At 29.4% G+C, this 22,500-nt stretch overlaps 2 protein-coding genes across 2 annotated transcripts; one reads left to right on the top strand and one right to left on the bottom strand.

The window, feature by feature from the left end:
* Positions 1-103: 103 nt before the first annotated feature.
* On the top strand, positions 104-1,762 carry LOC126843841 (U7 snRNA-associated Sm-like protein LSm10). Its single transcript, XM_050581665.1, has 4 exons — positions 104-197; positions 414-582; positions 648-765; positions 1,054-1,762. Exons 2-4 carry the CDS (start codon positions 443-445, stop codon positions 1,210-1,212), a joined length of 417 nt encoding a protein of 138 aa, XP_050437622.1. The 5' UTR covers positions 104-197; positions 414-442; the 3' UTR covers positions 1,213-1,762.
* Positions 1,763-1,895: 133 nt separating this feature from the next.
* LOC126843839 (protein unc-79 homolog) lies at positions 1,896-21,822 on the bottom strand. The gene is made up of 48 exons (XM_050581657.1): positions 21,655-21,822; positions 20,232-20,351; positions 18,862-19,023; positions 18,495-18,665; positions 17,887-17,967; positions 17,281-17,460; positions 16,977-17,209; positions 16,671-16,882; positions 16,305-16,597; positions 15,689-15,833; positions 15,396-15,572; positions 14,850-14,973; positions 14,645-14,777; positions 14,392-14,528; positions 14,083-14,310; positions 13,870-14,016; positions 12,972-13,071; positions 12,731-12,900; positions 12,373-12,521; positions 12,139-12,296; positions 11,876-12,057; positions 11,610-11,811; positions 11,347-11,538; positions 10,819-10,908; positions 10,604-10,743; positions 10,414-10,535; positions 10,137-10,353; positions 9,703-9,841; positions 9,480-9,636; positions 9,317-9,410; positions 8,959-9,042; positions 8,732-8,877; positions 8,434-8,669; positions 7,982-8,208; positions 7,741-7,880; positions 6,477-6,587; positions 6,255-6,395; positions 6,031-6,185; positions 5,878-5,972; positions 5,546-5,797; positions 5,219-5,329; positions 5,019-5,135; positions 4,769-4,933; positions 3,968-4,146; positions 3,640-3,883; positions 3,433-3,573; positions 2,709-2,834; positions 1,896-2,611 (listed from the first exon to the last, which is right to left on the bottom strand). The coding sequence occupies exons 1-48, from the start codon at positions 21,674-21,676 to the stop codon at positions 2,414-2,416; spliced, it is 7,545 nt and encodes a 2,514-aa protein (XP_050437614.1). The 5' UTR covers positions 21,677-21,822; the 3' UTR covers positions 1,896-2,413.
* Between the last annotated feature and the right edge of the window lie 678 nt (positions 21,823-22,500).

Below are 22,500 nucleotides of genomic sequence, written 5' to 3'. Positions count from 1 at the left end.
TTGATAACACCGCCCGAAATCGTTATTAGCAACCAAGCACGTTTCAAAGATAGGTATGCCGGAAATATTCGATAACACTAAAATGGCTGTCGGTTTTCTTGGGCGGCCGTACAAAACTATTGCAGCCGTGTTGTAAGAATATTGATAAGACAAGATGCTGACATACCTATTTACATAATGCCACTATCAAGCAACAAGTAAATAAATAAAAAACAATAACAATAATAAAATTATTTTTAACTATCATAGGCTGTACTTTTAATTTACTATTATTATTGTACGAATTTTCGGTAGATACCTACGTCATTTCTGGATATTATATTGTTAAAATATATTATTTCTTTCCTCGTATGTTTAGCTGTTAACTACTATTTATTCTAAGTTTTACAAACATTTCTTATCAACTTTTATAGTCAACTTATTTGTTTTGCTTCTTATTAAAATGGAGAAAAAGTCACGAAGAAATAAAATGAAGTCTATAGAAAGTTTGGTTTGCTTAGCAAGAGCAGTAGAAAACCAGCATACAACAATTGATTTACAAAATGAAACTTCTGTTTATGGATTTATTGAAGAAGTTGATTGGTACGAAGCAATAATATATTCAATAATGTAATCTTACTTATTTGAACATTGTTTAATGTTTTCAGTGATATGAATATAACTATGTGTGACGTTACCTTTACGGATGCCAATGGAAAAAGGTTTTCTAGTGATAAGTTATTCTTAAAATCAAGACTGATTCGTTATATTCATTTACCTCCAAATGTAAGTATCTGACTTGCATATTACAGAGATTTTTCAATAAGCCATGGTCGAGAGATTTTAGTAAATATTATAATTGAAAGTTAGGTAGCTAATTTGGTTAACACGACATTGCTGTTACGCAAAAATAACAGTTCAAAATTGTTAGCTGGTTATTTTCCTCTATTGAGGCCATGTCTCGGTAAGCCAGTGGATAACACTAGCTAAAATATATTTTCCAGAACACAACTATTGTTTTTTTGTTTAAACTAGTTTCTTTCATATCATTAATTATATCACATTTTTTCACAGATGGATGTATTTACTTCAATGAGAGAAGTGATAAAAAAAACATTTCCTCCTAAAATTAAGACTTCTAGTTATTCATTTAAGAAGAAAAAAATTGCTGCAAAACATGAAAAACTTAAAAAAGAAGTGCAAAGTATGAAAGAGACACTAAAAAGACAGTAGTAGTAAATGGGTAGATTAAATTTTAATAAATAATTGCATAAACAAAGTTTGAACATTTTTTAATATTTATGAATACCTAATATTGATTCATGGGGATCACATCCGCAGAGCTAAACCCATGTGTTAGACAGATATTTTTTGTATATGATTTCTGCTTAATTAATGGACAACTTGGGATTAAATTAATCCAGTTGCTTGTTATGTATTTTCATAAATAAAACAAAAAAAATAATAAGATTGGTGTAAACTAGCTTTTGATACATTAATTTATTAAATTGTGTTTTTTTTTTACATTTTTATACTTTAAAGGTATTTTTTCTGCGCGTTTACATAAAATTGACCATTTCTTTACAGCCTATGATATTCTCGCTTTATTTACTGGTGCCATTGATCTGACTTCCAAGTCACATTGGGTTTAATACATATTATACATCTAGTCTCTACTGAACACATATGTGTTTATATTTGTTTATTAATGTCTACAGATAAAAAATGTAAAAATATACACATTTTTTCATTTATATTTTCTATTATTACATGGTAGGTATAAATATTTTAATGAAATACTATAACAAATTTGATTTACTTATACTAATAATTATAATCTTTACTTATAAATAAAAAAAATAATGCAAATGTATCTATAATATTTTTCATAGATTCTGAATTTAGTTTTGAAAATTTTGTAGTGGATATAAAATAATATACTTCTAATAGTTTTCAGTTTTAAAATGTAAGTTTGCTTTAAATTAATTCACATTATGTGCAGTACAAATGATGTATATTTTTATATTTTAATAAATATAGTAGAGATTTTGTTTTTGTTAATTTGAATGGTAATTTTAAAGACACTTGTACACACTTAAAAAATGAACCTATTGATCAAATTATTTTAGTTTCTGTTACAAATTTGTGTGATTAACTGTATTCAAACCAAAATTACATTCCTGTCTTTTCATATAGCCTGTAATTACTACACATTTATTTTGTTACTATGTAATTACAAATCTTCCTTCAAATTTAATACATTTACTATAGTATGTAAATTTTAACTAATCTTAATCAAAGATCATAAATGTATGTTTTTTACTGCTAATTGGCATAATCACGTTTTTTTTAGAGATCTTTAAACTTAAAATACTTATTTAGAAAATCTTAATAACTACAGGTTTGACAAATATTATAAATCGTATTTTTAGTTTTAAACATTATAAAACTGATTGACTTGAGACGACTGTAGTTCAATTTGAGCCATTTTAAATTGCAGTGTTTGTAACCATTTTAGGATGTCCATGTTTACCTCAGATTTAGATAAATTACCTCGAGGTCTTAATACTGGAGGTTCTCGAGGTGCGTACTCAGTACATGTATCCAAACGAAGTTTGATGTGTCCTGGTAACTATAACACAGATGTTCTTTAGTGTTAGTATAAATAAGTAATTGTCATATTGCTTTACATAAACAAAATATGAACATCATATTATTATCTAACTTACTTTAATATTTTTGTCAGTGAATAAAACTTCTTTCCACATCGGTAAAAGTTTACAAAGTGTGACTGTGCGACATTCCAACAAAGCTTCCAAAAGACTTAGAAAATGTAAATTAACCATTTCTCCCATCTAGATTAATGTGAAATTAAAAATTTAAAAAAACTAAAAACACTATAAATAAGCGGAGTTGGGCATTAATTGAATCATTTTATATCTAAGCGAATTCATAAATTGAAATGATTAATAAAACATTATCTTAAAACAATAATTTATTATTCCTTTTTTTATGATCAAATTATTTGTTATTTTGTTACAAATTATTCGTCAAACAATTTATTTATTATTTATAAGTAGATTTTTGTTTTTATCGTTATTATTTGATCAAATGTCGTCAATTTTTGTAATTACAATATTTTTAAATTTCTATTACTTTTGATATATATATTATACGAAGTTTGTAAAAATTTAATGTCTGATTGAAAAAAAAAACCAAGATTGATCAACCTTTAGACCATGAATGATATGAGACAGTTGGTAAAAAGTCGTAAATAATAAAGATTTGATTTGATTTAAATGAGCGAATTGATTTAAAATGTATTTAATACAATTTTAAATTATTTAAGATAAAAAGTAATTTTTAGTTTATAATAAAAATAGTTGTTTTATCTAAATTTTGCCCAACATTGTAAATAAGTTATTAAGAATTACTAATAATTAAAACACTAACTGCTTTCGATTTGGAAGATAAATTTAGCATGCTCCGAGTGACTTTATTCCAAAAGTCGTGCAAAATATTCATTGTGAACGAATGATGGTCTCCGGCCGTTACCATTTGTTGAGCTGTTTGTTCCATATAAATTGTCCACAACTAATGCAATCATAAAGAAGGAATAATGCAATCGGTTGTTCGAGAAAATATTGTCAATGGTTTTACTTGGCAAAGAACGAAAGCGTGGAATAAAGATGACATGTGTATTACGGACGATTTCGATTCTTCAGCAAATCCTGTCATAATTATGTTCACGTGGTCAGCTATCTGACAAGAAACGTCTTGGGATAATGGCAAACAGGGTCGATTTTGCATTCCGGTGTACGAAAGCGATCCAATTAAAATCCAAGAGAGCAAGCGAATATGATTCAAACAGTCCGAAAAATCTTTGCAGTTGTACACGAATAATCTAAAATGTGAAATTGTACGTGCAGATCAATTAGCAGTGCATGTACATGCTATATATATATATTATAAAATATAAAAATATTACTCGATCGTTTGTATTTCGTTCGGTCCGTAGTATAACCATGGAAATATTTTCTGTAACGATCTAGCGTCTCGAGTATTACTTTTAAGAAGTTCTAACGATAAATATTGAGAAATTCCTGCTTTAACAGTACTCCCAAAAGTATCGTCGTTTATTCCCTCTTCCGGTGTCGTGCAACGACTCTAAAATAATATATTATTTAATTATTGCAACTAAGTACAAGTAAGGTAAATACTTTGATTACTTAGTCATAATAGGGGAGAACATGGCTTACAAAATTAACATAATTATTTATTTATTCATTAATGGATACTAAAACTATTGAAGCTGATACGCGTTGAGTATTAAATCGGGATTTGGAGTATTTATATACTTTTATTGTTTACACAAAGAGTACTTAAAACTCTTACTCACAATAATTATATATTATTAAAAATGCGATAAAGATAGAGAAAAACTCGTTTAATCAATTTATTCGCTTTGGTGTTTTCTGAAAAGGCATGAAAAAATGTGCACCATTGAAACTAAAAATAATAATATATTGTATATAATTAAAATTATTTTTTTTTGTTCATAATGCCTGCAGTTATAGCAAAGTCGTTGACCAAGCAATGATGCTAATATATCTGCCTAAAGATGGTTGTTTTATTTTTTTTATAAAAATCTGACATCTATCTGTATGTTAACTCTTTAATCTTGCGTTAAACTTCAAAAAATATTGTTTAAATATTTCATACAATCCTTTTTGAAAACTTTCTAAACCATGTTTCCTATATTAATTGAATTGTCAATTTAACGCAATACCTTTATTTTTGTCAATGTGTTAACGTCGGTTAAGAAATCTATAATGTCTTGTATGTTATTACGTAAAAGTTCTGAGGCACCAGTAGGAACACTAGCCAATGTCGTTGGAAACGTGGGCACTATAGTGTCTAAGGTCGGGCAGTTGGGTAAAATACCACCGACATCCTGAAAAAAATAACCAGTGTACATTTTCTTTTTAAATTATTATAATATGTACCTATTATTAAGGTTTATATTTGTACGCGTTTACCTGTAGAATAAAAGCAACATATACTAGTAAATTATTGTTAAAATTTTGGGTTTTAAACTTCAATGCTTGTATCAGCTCTACGGTCACTGCTCTTGTCAACAGCATCTTTTCTCTTTCCTGTATTTGGCGATTTAATGACTTACAATTATTACAATGTCATATATTTTATCATCGATTGTTTAGTAATTATGACTACTTACCCGAGCAAAAGTCTTATAACCGAGTGAACATAATTCGACTAACAAATAATAATCTATGTAATGTTGTTGTAGTGCGTAAGTTAATATTTTCGCGAATGGATCCAAAATGCCCTAAAAATATTAATAATGTTAATATTATGTGTGTATTTATCTCCGACCAACAGATTGAATGCATATTGTGTATTTAAAAAAAAAAATTGTTTGGAAGCTTTATGATTTTTTTTATAAATAATTCTTTTTTTATTTTTATATTTGTATAAAATAGTAAAAATTGATGAAAATAATTTTTTTTTTCGTACACTATAGAAACACGTTAAGTTAATTTACCTTGGCTGAAATGATACCAGGTATTTTCAAAACATTTATCATAAGTTTAAAAACTAAGTTGATGTTTTCAAAATTGCTAATAGCCAATTGAATTTTTCGGAACAGAGCATCAAATTGATTGAGTATAGTTGTCCAAATAAATGTTGACGCGGATCCAGTATTGTCGGTCGTTAATATATCAACATAAACTGTTATGTTAGACAACATTATACAGCAGTTCGTCGTCGAGAGGGATTTTTTCGAATTTAAAGCCTGCAATATAAACATATAAATATACAATAAAATATACGTTTAGTGTAATAAAAACTATGAACAACGATTTGGCCAATTACTTCTAAAGTCATTTGTAACGGTTCGATGGGAGTCATTTCATTGAAGTCCATTAACGCTTGTATTATGCTCTTGAAAAAATAATTTCCGCTGGTTTCTAAATTGACAGACGATATTTTATGATATGTATTTCGTATTTATTTTAATTTTTTTACCATTATGCTTGATTTGGAATATTTGGGCAAAAACACCGTTCGGTGCAAGTTGATAGAGAATGCACCGCAAAAACTTTTTTGCAATACTCGTAGAACCGCCGGGCAAAAATTTTTGACTATCTTTTTGCCATAAAAAGGTCGGGCTAGAATGGCATCTTCAAAAAAAAAAAATGTCCAAGAATATTTGTTGTGATTCGTTTTCTTCAGCATAATGTTGTACATACTTGGTAAGGACTGTAAGAATTTCAGGAAGGAGGCATGCAGAAACCGAAGGCGCACGGTGAACAAACGTTCCCAATAATACAATGCATAAACCGACTTCATCATCGCTGTATTCTTCTTTGCGCGTTCCACAATCGCTACATCTATTTGTAAATAAAAGCATAATGTTGTAGTACATTTTCCAAAGTGTTTATATTTATTTTGAAAATCCAAAAAACGGTTACCTTTCTTGTATGCAGTCTGGTCCAATTCTACTTGTGCTATTACTAATGTTTTTTTGAGCAAAATATGATTCGTATATAGGATCTGAATTTACTGTATGATGATGCGAACCCCTGATTATCATAGTATAAAACACGAATAACTAATATGCATTTTTATTAATTGGTTTCTTAGCTAATAAATGTATTAATAATTTATTCATAAAATGTGCTAGCTAAATGGTAAAAGTCAAAATTTTGCTTAACTTAAAACAATTATTTTTCATCTATATGTACAGGGTGATCTATTTGATGTAAGACATTCGGAAAATATGAATAATTAAAAAATTATTTTTTCCGTACATTTGTAGGTGTATATTTTACTATATTTTTCAAAACTTAGAAAATATTTATCTTCATCTCTTATATGTAAAACAAACATGGACTTTTTTTCCAATCGGAACATGTTTTTAACTTCATATAAATATGTAGACAACAATTTTAAAAATATTTTAGTGTTTGAATTTTCAAATCCGTTCGTTTGGCGTTTGCTATAACTTTGTTAAGATATTATATTTTCCCCTATTTCTTAGGTTGTTAAAAAAAACTAGTAGTCATCACTGTGTTTGAATAGGTAAATAAAAACCGTTTTTATATCATTATCTTTACACATTTTATTGTGTCGGGTTACCGCTGTTATAGCCTATCGGACAATGCGAACATAATTATGAATTTTATGGATTACTGTTTTTTTTGGAAAACTGAAAAAATACAGTAAATGTAATAGATTGATAAAAATTAAACATTTAAACGCTAAAATGTTTTAACATTTTCGTCTACATATTTATGGAATTAAAAACATATGTTCCCATTGGAAAAAACTAAGTCCTTGTTTGTTTTATGTATAAGGGATGAAGATAAAAATGTTCAAAGTATTGAAAAATGTAGTAAAATATATACCTACAATTATATGAAAATAATTAATTTTCAAAATATTCGTATTTTCCGAGAAAATGAGTGTTTTACAACTCAAGTAGAAATTCGAGAAAGGAATGTTGCAGCATATAATGTGTGTATTTAATCCCTTTCAAAAACAAATGTGTTGCTTACCCTCTAAATAAATTTAAAAAAAATATATAGAAACAAGAACCCGCATGTATTTTATAGTTGTTCCCAACCTTCTATATTATGTTGATAATTTAAAATGGTATGTTTGTTGGTTAAAATTGAAACGATAAAGAAGATTGTCAATTACTAGGTATAAGATATTTTATATTTTTAAACAAACTTATGATGAGAGGAGTTGATATTTTTTCGAGACTCATTTCCACTTTGCAATAAACGGCGTGCAAATGAATGCATAGGTGGTTTGTTTTCTTCTGGACTGTCTAGTGCAATTTGTTTGATTAACTTTCGCGGGCTACCTTTCTGTACAAAATAAAAAAAAAAAAAAATGATTTTCTTTTAACTGTGAGTGATTTATACAAAAATTATTAAATGTATTACAATATCGCAGTTAAATTTATTACCTCGGTAGTACGACCTTGTTCTTTCTCGGAACTATCTTCTCTGTTTAAAGATGACGACTGTGATGTAGAATCCACGTCTCCTAACCCAAATGTTTTGTGAACTTTCTGTACTAGGTTCATTGTTGTCCCAATTGGTAGAAGACGCTCTTGAACCGGGAATTCCAATGGTTTTTTTTCTATATTAACTTCTAATTTGAATCCCCAATCCGTTTGTATATCGGTCGAATCTAATAAAACGTACGTAATTTTTTTCATTTATTCAGTTACAAATAATTCACGAATAAAAATGTATCTATTATTTATTATTTTATTTAAATTTTGCCCAGTTCCGTCAAAAGCTAATCGTGGATTATATTATTACAGCACCGAAGCGTTTTGTTTGAAAATGTTTAAATGAATACAGTTTTGTATTGGAGCTAAACAATAGTTAGGTTATATACAATTATAAGTACCGTCGGGATATGATGAGTTTGTATGTAATTTCATTTTCGAAAGCGGAGATCCAGGACAGTTTTTGTAAACGTTTTGCGTTGGTTTTTGCATCGATTGTTTATCTTTCACTGTCGACATTGAAGGTGGATGCGACGTTATCGATGATGAAGAAGTAGATGTCTGACTGGTGTCCCGAGGGCTGTAAAACGTGTGTAATTTCTGACGAAAATTATCTTCAGAAATTTCCTCAGATTTCCTAAGATAATTCAAATAGACAATAGTACATGTGTATACTAATAATGTTCTTTAAAAAAATACTTTAAAGTTGTGTTTATTTCTGGTGAAGACGTTGAAGTGTTTGGTATTACCGGAGGAGCTAGTAAGTTCGGTTGTTGGTTTGCTACGTTAAAAAATGCCGAGGTCGCTAACATTTTCATACCTTCTTTCACGCCCCATTTATCTTCCTAAAAATAGGTACAAAGAAACGTTTTTCGTTATGTATGTTAATGTATCTTTTCTTTTCTTTGACTTTGTGGTTTACTTACTTCAGCACTGTTTTCATTTGACCAAAACGACCGTAGCGGTCCTTTTCGACTAAAAGCCTCGTCTGTAGATTCATCAAATGACCCCTGTGTCAAACATTTAGAAGGGATTAAAAATTGTCAAATGTGTTAATTTTCAAATACTTCTTCATAATTTACATTGTTTTTATTTCATTTTTATATTTAATAAAATCAAATGAATAATCTAATTTAAATATCAAATGGTCCTAGCCCGAAAAACAGGCAGTGTTAGCTTTCGACGCGATAGCTGAGAAGGTATTGGTTTTAAAATGATGTGTTTTTTTTATTTGACCTTTATTGGCTAACTCTAAAGGACAGACACACATTTCAAAAGTCTTACATGTGAACTGTAATGACCAGTTGTACTGTCCGATTTATATTTCTCTGGTACAACTGCTATATCCGATTCCGTATCATCTGGTTCGGTTGAGCCACTAAACAAATTAAACAAATTTCTTATTTTCTTGTAAAGTGTTCTGAAGTTTATATTAGAAAACACATACGTCGATCCTTGTTTATGTGGAGTCTTCTTGGGATACGAAGTGTCTTCTTCCCAATGAGTTTCCATGTTCATCATTGGAAATTTTCGAGAAGTGGATGGTTGAAACTCATGCATCTTTTGTGAATCCGTAGATGATATTATATCGCCATTTTTTTCAGCTGCATCAGAATTGTATGCGAACGTTTTAAAATTAGAAATAATTAATATCAAATTTCAATACAAACCTTTAGTTTTCGAAGTATCTGGCATAACAACAGTTGGTGGAATCCTATTACAAACATGTTGTTGGGCATTAAGTGTATTTAGAACAATTTCCATTAGCGACACGACTAATAGACTGACCGGCTCTTTGTCGAAAGTATACTATAATAATGTATAACAAGTAATTATTTTAAAATAGTTGGCCAAATTTTTTATAAACAGTCATAATAGTAATAACTTATAGTGTATATTAGGTTGTGTAAGTTAATGATTTATAATAATTTTGTTAAAGTACAGTGAAATGAAGTATTATTAATTCAGGCTTCAGCCACGAGATAAAGTTGTATTGAATTTACAGTCAAAGTTTTGATTAACTTAACATTAACGTATAAACGCATTAAACAATACCTATTTTTGAAATTGACTAAAGTTTATATAAATAATGGGGTTACAATACCTTGTACAAAAACACCATAACGGACATAAGCCAAGATTTCCTAGCCATTGGTTCCAAAAACCATAGTGAATATGTAGAATTTATTGAATGTGTTTCTGGCGATGGACAATATTGCAACAACAACAAAGCCGTCGGTGCAATAACGTGCCCCATGGAAAAATTTTGGTCTAGCATTTGTGGCAAGTTCGACAAGAACGAATTAAAAACCGGCAAAACCCTAGAACATAATAATAATTTAATCAAACGCCTGATATTTGTATACTACCTTCAAGGTTACCTTAATTTATCTGGTGAAATATGAAATCCTTTTTCGTTATAGTTATAACCCAATAACAAGTATAAATGCTGCAATACGATTCCTTGAATTTTTATTCCATACTTCGATTCTTCCGGGTATGCCTTATTAGCACGTACACATTATAATATTGTATACATACATTAAAAAAAAAATAGTTTATTTTTATTACATGTTCTGGTCGAGACATAAACTGCATTAGTAGAAAGACAATAAGATTGCTCGTTTCTTTGTCAGATTCTTCTAAATCTACAATACGGGTTAAAAGCTCTCCCGTATTATCTTCATGCAATTCCGTTACACAAGAATGATCTAAAAAAAAAAAAAGAATTTAATGTAAAACAAATTTTGATGTTTGACATTTTAGTATATCGAATATATAATTACCTGGAAGTATTGACAAAATAGGCGTTATGAGTTGTGACGTCTTTCTCTTTAAAATCGGTGCAGAAAACTGTCTATTATATGCTTTGTCTCCTATATTTATAAATATAAATGAAAAGATTATTTTATTTAGCAAGTTTTTAGATCAAAAATCGTATCCAAAAAGTACTTAATAAAGCCAATAATAATATGAAAAAATCATATAAAATCGAGAAAAACTTCTTTAAAAAATTACAACTTTCATTAATAGTTGAATAACAGTCGAATTATTTGTAAACATTCATAGATTAATCTTCAGATTTAGTATTACCAATATTCAGTTAGTTTTTTTTTATTTTCAAGAAATTAATAAAACTTATTTCATATTTTTAAAAACTTCACAGTACAAAAGTCATCAAAGTTAAACTCTCTCTAGCGAATATAAAATGTGTAGTTCAATAGTATAAATATGAAGGGCTTTATGTTAAATAAAAATCAACAATGACCAGCATACATAGATAAATTGATATTAATTATTGGACAAGTATTTACCGTTATATCTCTGATCATTTCTAGGTACCGTTGCCGCTGGTGCAGACATAGTTCTTTTGTACGGCCATTTTTGGCCAAAACTCGCACTCAGAGTTCGAACAGAGTTCGCCTCAGACATATGTGACATGGCTTCGTGTGCTCTTTGAACTTTCTTGATAAACGAATCGCTAGTCATATCAGAATTTCTCAAATCTAAAAAAAAATTGATACATTTAACATAGTTTCGCCTGTATATCGACACTAAAATTATAGAAATGATTTACCTCTGACATGAGTAATGTCACCGCTTTTTTTCAACTGTATTTGGGCCTCGATAAACATAGCGTCAAATCTTCCCAAAAAAAATTCCCACGACAGTACTTTTCTATCGTTTAGCGTGTTATTCATTTGGTATAACGATTGCAAAATCATAGGTCGGTCTACCATAACAGTGTCAAAATGCATTTCCATGCAGTGAATTAAATTCTGCGACAAAAGCAGGTGATTTATTTACACAATTCATTTTGATTAATTAAAACTAAACTATTACCTTTAATGCAGAATCGTGAATGGTAGGCATTAGTAATGTTGCTCTCTGGGCCACATAAGAACTGCGATCGTCCATACTTGACACAAGGTAGCAAAATGCATTAGTTATACACGACTGCAAGGTGGAATTGTTCCTTAACGGAGTGTTATCCATAAATTTCGCTATTAATATCACCTTTTCCACTATGAAAAATACCGATTACGAATATTATTAATCATCTAATACACATTTTGTTGTACTTAATACATTTTACGAGCATATACCAGCATTAAAACGAGTCCGCCAATCTGTGCTATGAAATTCATCTCTAATTAGTTTCCAAAAAATATCACTTCCATACGGCAGTGATATGCAGTGCAACATGACTGGAATAGCCAATTCGCATAAATGCGATTTAATTCCTTCCAAGCATTCCCAAATACTATAGTAAAATATAATGTTTATTTTGTAATCGTGCATTAATTTAATATTTTTAACGAATAATTCGATGTATTTACTTTTTGATTATTAAATTTTCCTGACACCAAATGACAAATCCTTTATGTTCTTTTATAGCTTTGTTTAACGTGTCGTTATGAAGAATCATTAAGTATAAAGATTGCAACAAATAGTATTTGACGTTTGAGTCGTTTGCTTTCGAAAATTCCTAAATAAAATATGATAATAATTTTAAAAATTACTTTATTATATTATGTTATAACTCGTTATTATAAAGTTTTATAATTAATACTCATAACATTTATACGAGTTTCATTAAATTTTCAACCCCGGCAAAAAAGCGTCCATGACTCGCTTAAACATTCATTTATACTATATCGGTACTATAAATCCTACTATTTGAAATAAATTATTTACTTTTAAAATATGATATACTAGTTGGAGCTGATCAGGAAGTTCGTCGATTTTTATTCTAAATCTCCCATGGGTGGTTTGCCACAGGTCTTGAACGTTTTGCGTTGCTTCGTCAATGGGTTCATCGTTTTCGTTCATAAGTTTAGCTTGCGCTACTCTTGCCGTTGCCAAACCTTAATCGACAATTTAGAAAAATTAAAACTCATATCTAAACTAATACAAATACACGTCTTGAAATTCTTACCGACGTCCGAATCAGTTAACGTAATAGCTCTTGCTATAGCCGGCATAACTGGTGTTAAATCCAATTGTTCCACTACGGTTTCTACTGTGGCTGTCATTAACTATAAATTCAAAATTTGTATATTTTAGCGAAATTAGTGGCTATCACGTATTTTAGGCAATATCTTATGAAAACTACTTCAACCTCATAAAAAATCTTCCAATAAAATTTGTTAGATAAATTGCTGAACCTAGAAAAGGTTGTCCTTGTTAGGATTGTGTAGTTAGGTACCTTTTTAAGCGCTTGAATTTTAATTCAGCTAATGTTAAAAAGGTTAAAAATGAATAATTGTTTTATAGAAATTATCAGTGCTTCGAAAATTGAGACAATCGTAAATGGGCAGACATGAAATTATAATTGTCGGATAATAGTTATTTTCAAAAACTATTATTTGAACTTTTTTAGGCCCGGTGTATAAATCCGGATACCAAGATTACAGAATTTGGGATTTATTAAAACCCGGCTTGACGGATTACCTGGATTTTTTTAACTTTAATTTTTTGTTATATCTTTTTGTTATTCTCATTCAGCTCAACTGTTTTGGGTCGACCACCCTTATCCTAAACTTTGATGATCTCCACATCATCTTCGCATACACCAGCAGTCCTCATATCATTCTCAATCGCAAGAAATAATAATCATTTCTAAAAATAAACTAAACACTCTGATGTTTATTGTATAAAAAAAATCCTCTTAAATATATTAGTTTAACTACATAAGTTTATCGATTAAACACTAAACGTCAAAAAATAAGTAATGAAAACACTATATTTTTTCTAATTACATTGAAAAAGCATTTATGTTTCTCAGAAAATTAGAATGAATTGAGTCTTTATGAGTTATAAATTGTAATCTATACCTGTGGCATATTCACTAAAAGACCTCCGATGGTGTCTGGTGTCATCATGAACGATAGATTTGTACCCTCGCCTTTGGATTCTTTTTTATCGACTTCGGTTGGGGTTTTTTTTGAATCCTCGGAGAATAATTCTTCTACGACCGGGTCCTATTTGTTGAACACATACAATGAACAGTACGTACGAAATGCCAGTAATAACTATTTCAAACTCACATCGGGAGGATGAGCTAAATGCGATAACGAAACATATTCCACTAGGGAACTTGCAAGTTGATGCCATATAACAATTAACTCGCAAGACGTGCACTCATTTTTGTTTTCACAGTCCTTATGTGATTCGGTAAACCAGCCCGTCACTAAGGTGTTAGTAACAAGTTTACAAACTTCGTGATTTATCGCGCTTGAAAATCCCGTGTGTCTCTCAATCCCGTGTAGTTCCAACTAGGTACACATTATATTAGATTAAATATAAAAACTTCCGATTCAAAAAAAAGATAATAATAATACCGAGAAAATACATACTTGTTTCAGAGTGACGTCTAACATTAAGGCACAGCAACTAAGTTTGATTTCATCTTCCAATAAATCAGGACTAGAACTGTAAGTTGGTTTTTCTTCGTCGTCAGTTACACTTTCGGCTCTTTTTATAATGACGGGATCTAACAATCAGAATACGAGTAATATCGTATTGTTATTTATAAACATATATAATTGTACTCACAAGTCCTAAGATAGTAAGTATTTGAATATCTAATTATGATGTTGTGGTACTAACCTAAGGTGCTCATGACAAAAGAATCCTCTGAAGTATTATCTTTTTTATAAATTGACTTCATACTTTGTAATCCGTCTTTAAAAAAATTAAAGAGTAGATGGATCGGTATGATTATTTCTAAACTGGTCAATATCTAATAAATAATGTAGTATAAATAAAATATCGCTTTTCTAATTAAACGTATATTATTATCGTTATTATTAACCTGTATCCATGTTAGAGCTTGTTCTTGAACTTTTGAAGTCGTACATTTAAAACGCACGCCAATGAAATGATACAGTTTTGTGGCATCAAACCCTAATGGGTTCATTTCAGAGTCTAATATTTTACTGAAAATAAATTAATAAAAAGTCTTTTACTAACGATATAACAAAATAGTTTATACTGTAAATAATATTTAGGGAATATCTAAAAAAATCGCCGTGCCTATTCCCTCGTATAATAATTTAAAACAATTGTTTTTAGTCGGGTATATATTGACCAAATGGAAACAGCCCCTCCTACAACGAAAATTATGCTTAAGTTATTTATTCAAAACTGGTTTTCAAACAGTCGAAATTTTCAACAAAATTAAATTGCTCATTAAAAATGTTAATTATAAAAAATACGCGCCCTCTAAATTAGAATCCTGGCAAGTTTTGATTTAGCTTTAGTTAGCCCATTCCCCATTACCAAATATTATGTTAGTCATTGATAGTAATAAGTACATTACAATTTGATAATTATATGCATTCTATTCAATCAATCTCACCATAAGAGCATTCGCAGTTCAGGCAATTCATCAGGCGGAACGTCTTGAACAATAGCTTCCAGCCAATGCGGCATAATTAATTCCCATATTTCTGAAGTAACTATGTCGTAAGGTACCAAGCAGAGTAATTGGTTGAGGCCGTTTTTAATTAAAGAAGTTTGATTTGCCAACAGATCCCTAAAAGTTAACGAGTAATAAATAAATACATTTTTATAAATATAATAAAACGCTTATATACGTATATACCATTATTGTTTTATAAATATATATATACAATCGGTTCAATTACTTACCAATTACCACCAACTTGTGCATATTCTGGCGGACAAGGTAATAAACAATTAACAAATGCTTCGAAATAATATTTGCGTACACCTTTTAACCACCTCTCTCCAATGTATTCTGTTTTCATGTATTCCAGCGTGCACTCTTGCTGATCTAAATAAAATACAAAATTATTGTCCATTTATCAAATAAAGTTAAACGCTTATTATTTATAACTATATTATATATTCAGGTTCGAAAAATATTGTTTTTACAATGATGTGTTTTTATTTTAGTGACACACGATATTTTTTTAATTGCTAGATTGATGTTTTCATGTAGCTAGTCTATAGTTCAGAAACCGTACATAAAATGTACTTTAATAGGTCAACCATTTAAAAAGTTCACCCCTTACCCATCAAATTCGAAAAAAAAGCTTCAAGTCGGTAATTGGGTTATAAGAGTAGTGGATAGAGCATCAATTTGACAAGCAGCGCGGGTGGTTCGAGTTCAATTCCCCGACTTGATGCTATTTTTTTTTTACTTTTGTTCTTATAATTAATGGTGTGTGGCAATTGTATATTTTAACCCAGGCAAAGCCAGGTATACACGAACAGTTAGTATTTTATATGACGAAGTACGAACCATCGTAAGAATAAGCCGTCACGTGAAACCAATGAAAAAGTATGGACAGCAATCGACCCATAATGCTAGATCGTGGTGGTTCTAAATCTTCAATTCTATACAAGGCTACCAATAGCCAAACACCCGTTCTCCCCATCAGTTGTCTGTCATTTATGGTTACTTCTGGTTGATCGTCTTCTTTATCTGTTTTACTAGAAGACATTGTACCCTTGACCTTAGCTCCGAACACTGCAGCTTTCGTTTGACTTTCTTTAGTCGCCTCGGAAATAGGCGCGCGTACTTCTTTTAGCAAGCTTAAACAAAAATACACACGTGAACATGTGACCAAACAAGAGTTATGTATTACATCTTATAGCAAATCTCTACCTGACAATCGACTCGACAAGGTATGTTTGCATATCGTTGTCAAGTTGACCTGCTGATTTTAATGTCCAATGAACTATATGTTCCACGTTATCCGGATGTAATTGTTTATAACAATCCGAGCACAATCTGATTGGACGATTGTCGTTCATAGACGCACATTCGGGAGAGAAACAAGTAACGCATATCATATTATTGTTTTGAGTTTTGCAATCCTAGGAAACACAGGATTGAAACATATTATTTTTAAAATATTAACAGATGCGCGCAAGTATCATCTGATAGGACTAGTTCATTGTAAATTCGTACTTTGTATTCACATTTCCAAGTGGCCGAAAGCAACGGTTGTAAAACTATGTGAAATTGATAATTAGGTTTCTTGTTTAATAGATCGTCGGCGCAATCGGTACACAAATAAAATGGCGGAGGACAATTTTCCGCGTGTTTCATCGACAGCTCGTGGTTCAAACATACTCTTTCGGCTGGACCAAATCCCATTTTAGGACAATTTTTTTTCTGGCACAACAGTGGCAACCAATTGCCTAACATAAAAATACAGACCACTTTTACATATTGCAATAATGTTTTATTTTTATTTAACACTCGTGATTACCAATTGATTTAGGTTTATTTCTGTCAAATTTATTTGCATTGTACAAAGGCCAATAGTTGAATAAAAGTCTCGCAGCGTGATATCGCGCTATCGACGTACCGTATGCAATCACGACAAGTATATCTCTTTTCACGTTATTTTTAAACGTCATTAAGCGTTCTACTAACTCCAAGTGCAATGCTGAAACAATTCATTTAAAGGTGTATTCATAAAATAGCTACTATATAGGTATTTTAATCAATACATCTTTGTGTATTCTACTTGGGATTTAACATATTATTAACATAAGTGAAGCACACTTCCGTTGATGTGTCTCAGGTAGTCAGGTAAAAATAATAAGTAACACAATATGTAGTCTTCAATTAAGAGTTATAGATTGAGGAAATTGATTAACAGATGCCTTTTTAGGAGTTATAAATGTACTTGGATTATCATAAAAATATATAATATGCTACTATTACATAAAGATAAATAATGTTACAATTAAAAATCATTTTTTAAAGTATTAATAAAAAATAAATCGTAGGAGTCAAAGAAATGCTAATAGTACTTTTTTTTTTCTTCTTTGTAATTTTTTTTAAACAGGTTGTAGTTTTTTATATTTACCTGTATCAAACGTGTTTTGAAAAACTAGCAATAGAATTCCCGATACTGACAACGCCGCACTATTAATGCATTTATTTCTAGCTGCAACATATCAAGTAATTTATATATTGTACAAACATCTTGTAGAGTTAGGAAAATTTTAGTTAAACAATGTATAACAACTAAAACAAACCTAATAAAGTTTTAATTGATACATAAATATAATATTTTATTTAAATAATATCATATTTAATGGTTAATTTAAATAACAACCCAACTCTACTTTTAAATATGTGTATATTTAAATTACAAAATGGTCGGTTACACCTATATTTTCATATTGGCATTGTCAACGTTACGTCTTCAGGGCTATGCTAATTTCAAATTTTATTTGTACTGCTACTGCCTATAAACTCAGTAACGTTTGAGGAACATCGAAATTAGCACAGCAACACAGCCCTGAAGATGTATAATTTAAGGCGTCTGAAACGTTGGCAAAGTCAATGTGTGTAAAAATGTTCGGTGTAACCGAACATTTTGGAAATAATTTAAATACTCAAAGTAAATTTTAAACAATTTAAACATTATATATATTTTTAAAATAAGCGTTAAAAATACTAAGAACGCACGTATTGTAAACGGTATCACAAAGTAACAGAGTGTGTTAATTAAATCGTGATGTACTGACGACGGAAGCACTTGGAAGGCAGTCGCTATCATGTACGGTAAACCTTCCAACGTGTCACCGCTAAGAAATGGAACCAAGCAAGCCACACATTGGTTGAATGCTTCACCGAAAGCTAAAAAAAATAAATAAATTATAGTTCATTATATATGGCACGCGTATGAATAAAAAAAATAAGATATATCAAGTACAATAACGAACGTCTATGATATTGCATTTGTGATAAATCAAGTTATAAGTCTAAACGCGTGACTATTGAAAAAATATAGTCCCACGTACATTCACTTATGTCCAAATTATATATATATTACCTTGTAGTCCAGTTGTTATTGAAGAAGCAGAATGCAGCAACGACTCGAGCGCCGAGTAAAGACCCGTATAATCTAATGTAGGATAAAGAGCCAAACGTGTGGCGTCCATTTCTGGATACAATATCATTTCGTGTGGAGACTTAGGAACTTCTTTCAATATAGCTATAAAAATAAGTACCTATAAGCTTTGTATCGTGCATTGAGCTGGCTCGATAATTCTTTGTAACGAACACTATTTTTATTTTTAACTCATTTTTTTTTAAAATTAAATAAATTTAAAACATTTAATGAGTTTATATAAAAAAAAATTATGTAAAAAATAAGTGTAATACTGGCTCTGCATTATGTTTGTTAAAATTCTGTTTACTTTTAGTATGTACATAATGAACTACACACATAAATAATTCAGACAGACAAATATAATCGCATAAGCATTTAATATTTTCATTGCTAATTAGTAGATAATTTATTTTTCATAAACAACTACTTTATCATACATCTTTTTTATGCTCTTATTTTAAGTACACATTTTCAATTTTGTTAAGATTAATACAGTTTTTAACTAAATTGTATTTAATGTTTGGGATTTTTAAAGAATAACAGTCGATATCATGATCTGACGGCACTGAAGTTATGCAATTTCGGTACACTCCGGAGTATATGTAATTTAGTTATCGTCTAAATAATTTTTCCATACACTACCCTAATACGTCATATTCAAACGGACGCGATATTGTATACATAATTTATATAATTGTAAGTACAAACTGAAAATAAAATAAAATATTAAAATTCGAAGTATAATTGACAAAAATTGTAAACATATTCAATTTTTATTGGAAATAAAATTATTTTGTTTTTGGTAACGTTTTCAATCTCCGATTACCATCAGTTCTCCTGATATGCTGTAGAGGAAGATCGATTTAACGTAAGACACTCATTTTCTCAAAAAGTAATGACAATTTTATCTTCCAGAAAACATTTTTCATGTTGTAAAATAACATAAATACAAATGTTTTCAAAAAGAAATACTATAAAAATTGTTATTACTTTCCGAGAAAATAATTGCCTTACATTATTAAATTGAGCACCCAGTATACTAAGAAATCAAGAAAAAAATTGTTTAACCTATGATAACTAATTTACAATGGATATTGTACATTTAATAAATATATTTTTACATATTTTTGCAACGAACGACATGATTATGTTGCAATCTTGTTGGGCTAATTTATTTTGATATCATCAATTATGTTTGAAGTATTAATTAATATTCCTACTTTATTAAATTAATTCTATTGCTAAATTATGCTTAGAACATTGAATGTATAAAATAATATTTTTTTAAAAATACAATTCAACAAACTTACTTAAAAGTATTTGAGAAAAATATTTCAAACAATTGGCAATATCCAGACCAGATGGACATGGCATCATATTGTAACTCAACCTTAACTGATAATCTTGTAAATTTCTAATTTTGGCAATAACTGCAAAAAAAAAAATAAGATAAAATTAATCTACGTAGAATATGTATAACTTTATAAAAAGGAATTCTATATACACTAAAAAAATGAAAAACTAGTTTCGTTTATACGACATGATAATATATACCTACAGTTATAATGGATGGTAACGAGTTGGGTAACGGTAAGGGTTGGGGGGTTTAAAATAACTAAACTATTATACCTCGAAATATCCACTATTTTAATTTGGGTTTTTTTTATAGATACGTTAAAAAAGATATTACCTTAAAGTACAATATAGTCTTAAACTATATTCCAACTTAAAAATTATTAAGTTAAAAATTATGTACAGGAAAAAATGTAAATTATTATTTACATTCAATATTTACGAATGGGAACTTCTCCTTAAATTAACTAGTGAAATGTAAGTGTTTAGTCTCCTTTGAAATAATAGCTTAGTTCTGCATACACATATACACGTGTTTTATACCTACATATTATGCATCATATATATACATATACATATTAGTAGACGTCATGATATAAATCACCTACTTTTTTAGGTAGTGGATATATTTGTGCATGATAAAAGAGTTAAGACCTCAATAAGTAAGAATTTTATTTATCTAAAACTATTATAATTTGATTATTAAAAAAAAAAAATAAAATGGAAAAGTCAAGTATAAAAGTTAAAGGTAAGAAAAAAATTATAAATTATTAGGAATAAATAAATGTCCAAAACTATCATGAATAGTTAAAAATAAATATACTTGTAAGCTATAACAAATATTATAACATCATGCAAACGCTTAAATTATTACTTTGACGTCTATCCCTTTAGATATCTGTGGCTTGGAGCAAGAAGGGCCAATGTCACTTTTTGCAACTTTCAGAAAATGAGCTATGAAGTTTTTATTTTATATTAGGCTCTATGTTAATTTTTTTATCAAACTCTTCATGAGTAATTCATTTTTTGGCCTCAGAGTGTGATTTTTTCACAGTATATAAAGAATGATTCAATTTTTGTAATTAGCGGACTAACTCGTTTATGCACAAAATTGACATTGACCCTTCTTGCTCCAAGCCACAGAAATATATTAAACACTTTTTTTAAAAAAGCTGATAAGTGATATAACATCCTATATTTGTACTCCGGTTAAAAATGGTTAGACTAAAAATGACAATGCTTATATGCATGCATTACTTGGATAATAACTAGAAATCACTATTATCATTGTCATATTTAATCACATTTACATAATATAATAACAATAAGCATGCATCTATTATTTGTATACATATATATTTTTTTTAGTTTTAAACTTACACGAAACTGATTTGGTCACCATAATGGTAGTTATAGTATAGGCACCTAAATAATAAGAATATAACTACGTATAGTAGTAACTTCTATTATATTGTGTAAATTATAATTGCTCCTTTACAGTTTATCAGTATAGAGAATGTAAAGATATTAATTTCCACTTTAACTACAACTTTCGACACAATATTATTGATTCCATGCTGTCAGCAGTGCAAGTTGTTAACAGTAGTGCCAATTGACAAACGAAAAAAAACCGCTTACACATAATTCCAGTGCCGTCGCATCGTTGGGCCATAAACAACCCCTTTTTTATGGCCACTGATAAGAGCCACAAATAAGAGCTCCCTAGATCACTAGGGAGCTCTTATTTTAGCCCTAATTCGGAGTTACGGTTTTGATGCCGCTATGTGATGAAGGTCAATTAGAAGGTCTTTTAGAAATTATTGTAATTTTATACGATTAATGATTATTGTACACCTTGTAAAGCGTCCAATAATATAAGTAATAAATATATAATAAATACATATAAATATGTTAAAAGAATCCAAACAAACCCTTTGCTTTACAAACTATTTAAATAAAAAGCTCCTATTAGGTTTTTGTAAATACCAAACGAATATTCTTTTCGTTTCTTTTTAAATTTAATTCAAAATTGATAGTGATGAATTTTTATCCATAATATTTTAACATTGTATATATTAATTGGCAATTATATAATAAATACACTATGTTAGCTGGTGTACAGTATAAACATATTCTTTTGGTGTCTATTATCATGCCATTGAGTATAATATGTTGTATACAATATATACTCAATGATCATACTTATTGTGTTTGATACTGTTTTAT

Source organism: Adelges cooleyi, unplaced genomic scaffold (genome assembly GCF_023614345.1).
Source record: "Adelges cooleyi isolate 19-005CV unplaced genomic scaffold, UGA_ACOO_1.1 ACOO_flye_CR_arks_rails_tigmint_CR_PRNA_574, whole genome shotgun sequence".
NCBI lineage: Eukaryota > Metazoa > Arthropoda > Insecta > Hemiptera > Adelgidae > Adelges > Adelges cooleyi.
The sequence above is the reverse complement of the archived record's forward strand: the minus strand, read 5'-3'. Positions and strand labels throughout refer to the sequence as shown.

Coding starts and splice junctions, on each gene's coding strand:
- LOC126843841 (XM_050581665.1), top strand. CDS start 443: ATGGAGAAAAAGTCACGAAGAAATAAAATGAAGTCTATAGAAAGTTTG. Junction 583..647: donor TTTATTGAAGAAGTTGATTG/GTACGAAGCAAT, acceptor TAATGTTTTCAG/TGATATGAATATAACTATGT. Junction 766..1,053: donor ATATTCATTTACCTCCAAAT/GTAAGTATCTGA, acceptor ATTTTTTCACAG/ATGGATGTATTTACTTCAAT.
- LOC126843839 (XM_050581657.1), bottom strand. CDS start 21,676: ATGGTGACCAAATCAGTTTCGT. Junction 12,522..12,730: donor TAGTATATCATATTTTAAAA/GTAAATAATTTA, acceptor TATTTTATTTAG/GAATTTTCGAAAGCAAACGA. Junction 6,186..6,254: donor ATTCTTACAGTCCTTACCAA/GTATGTACAACA, acceptor TTTTTTTTGAAG/ATGCCATTCTAGCCCGACCT.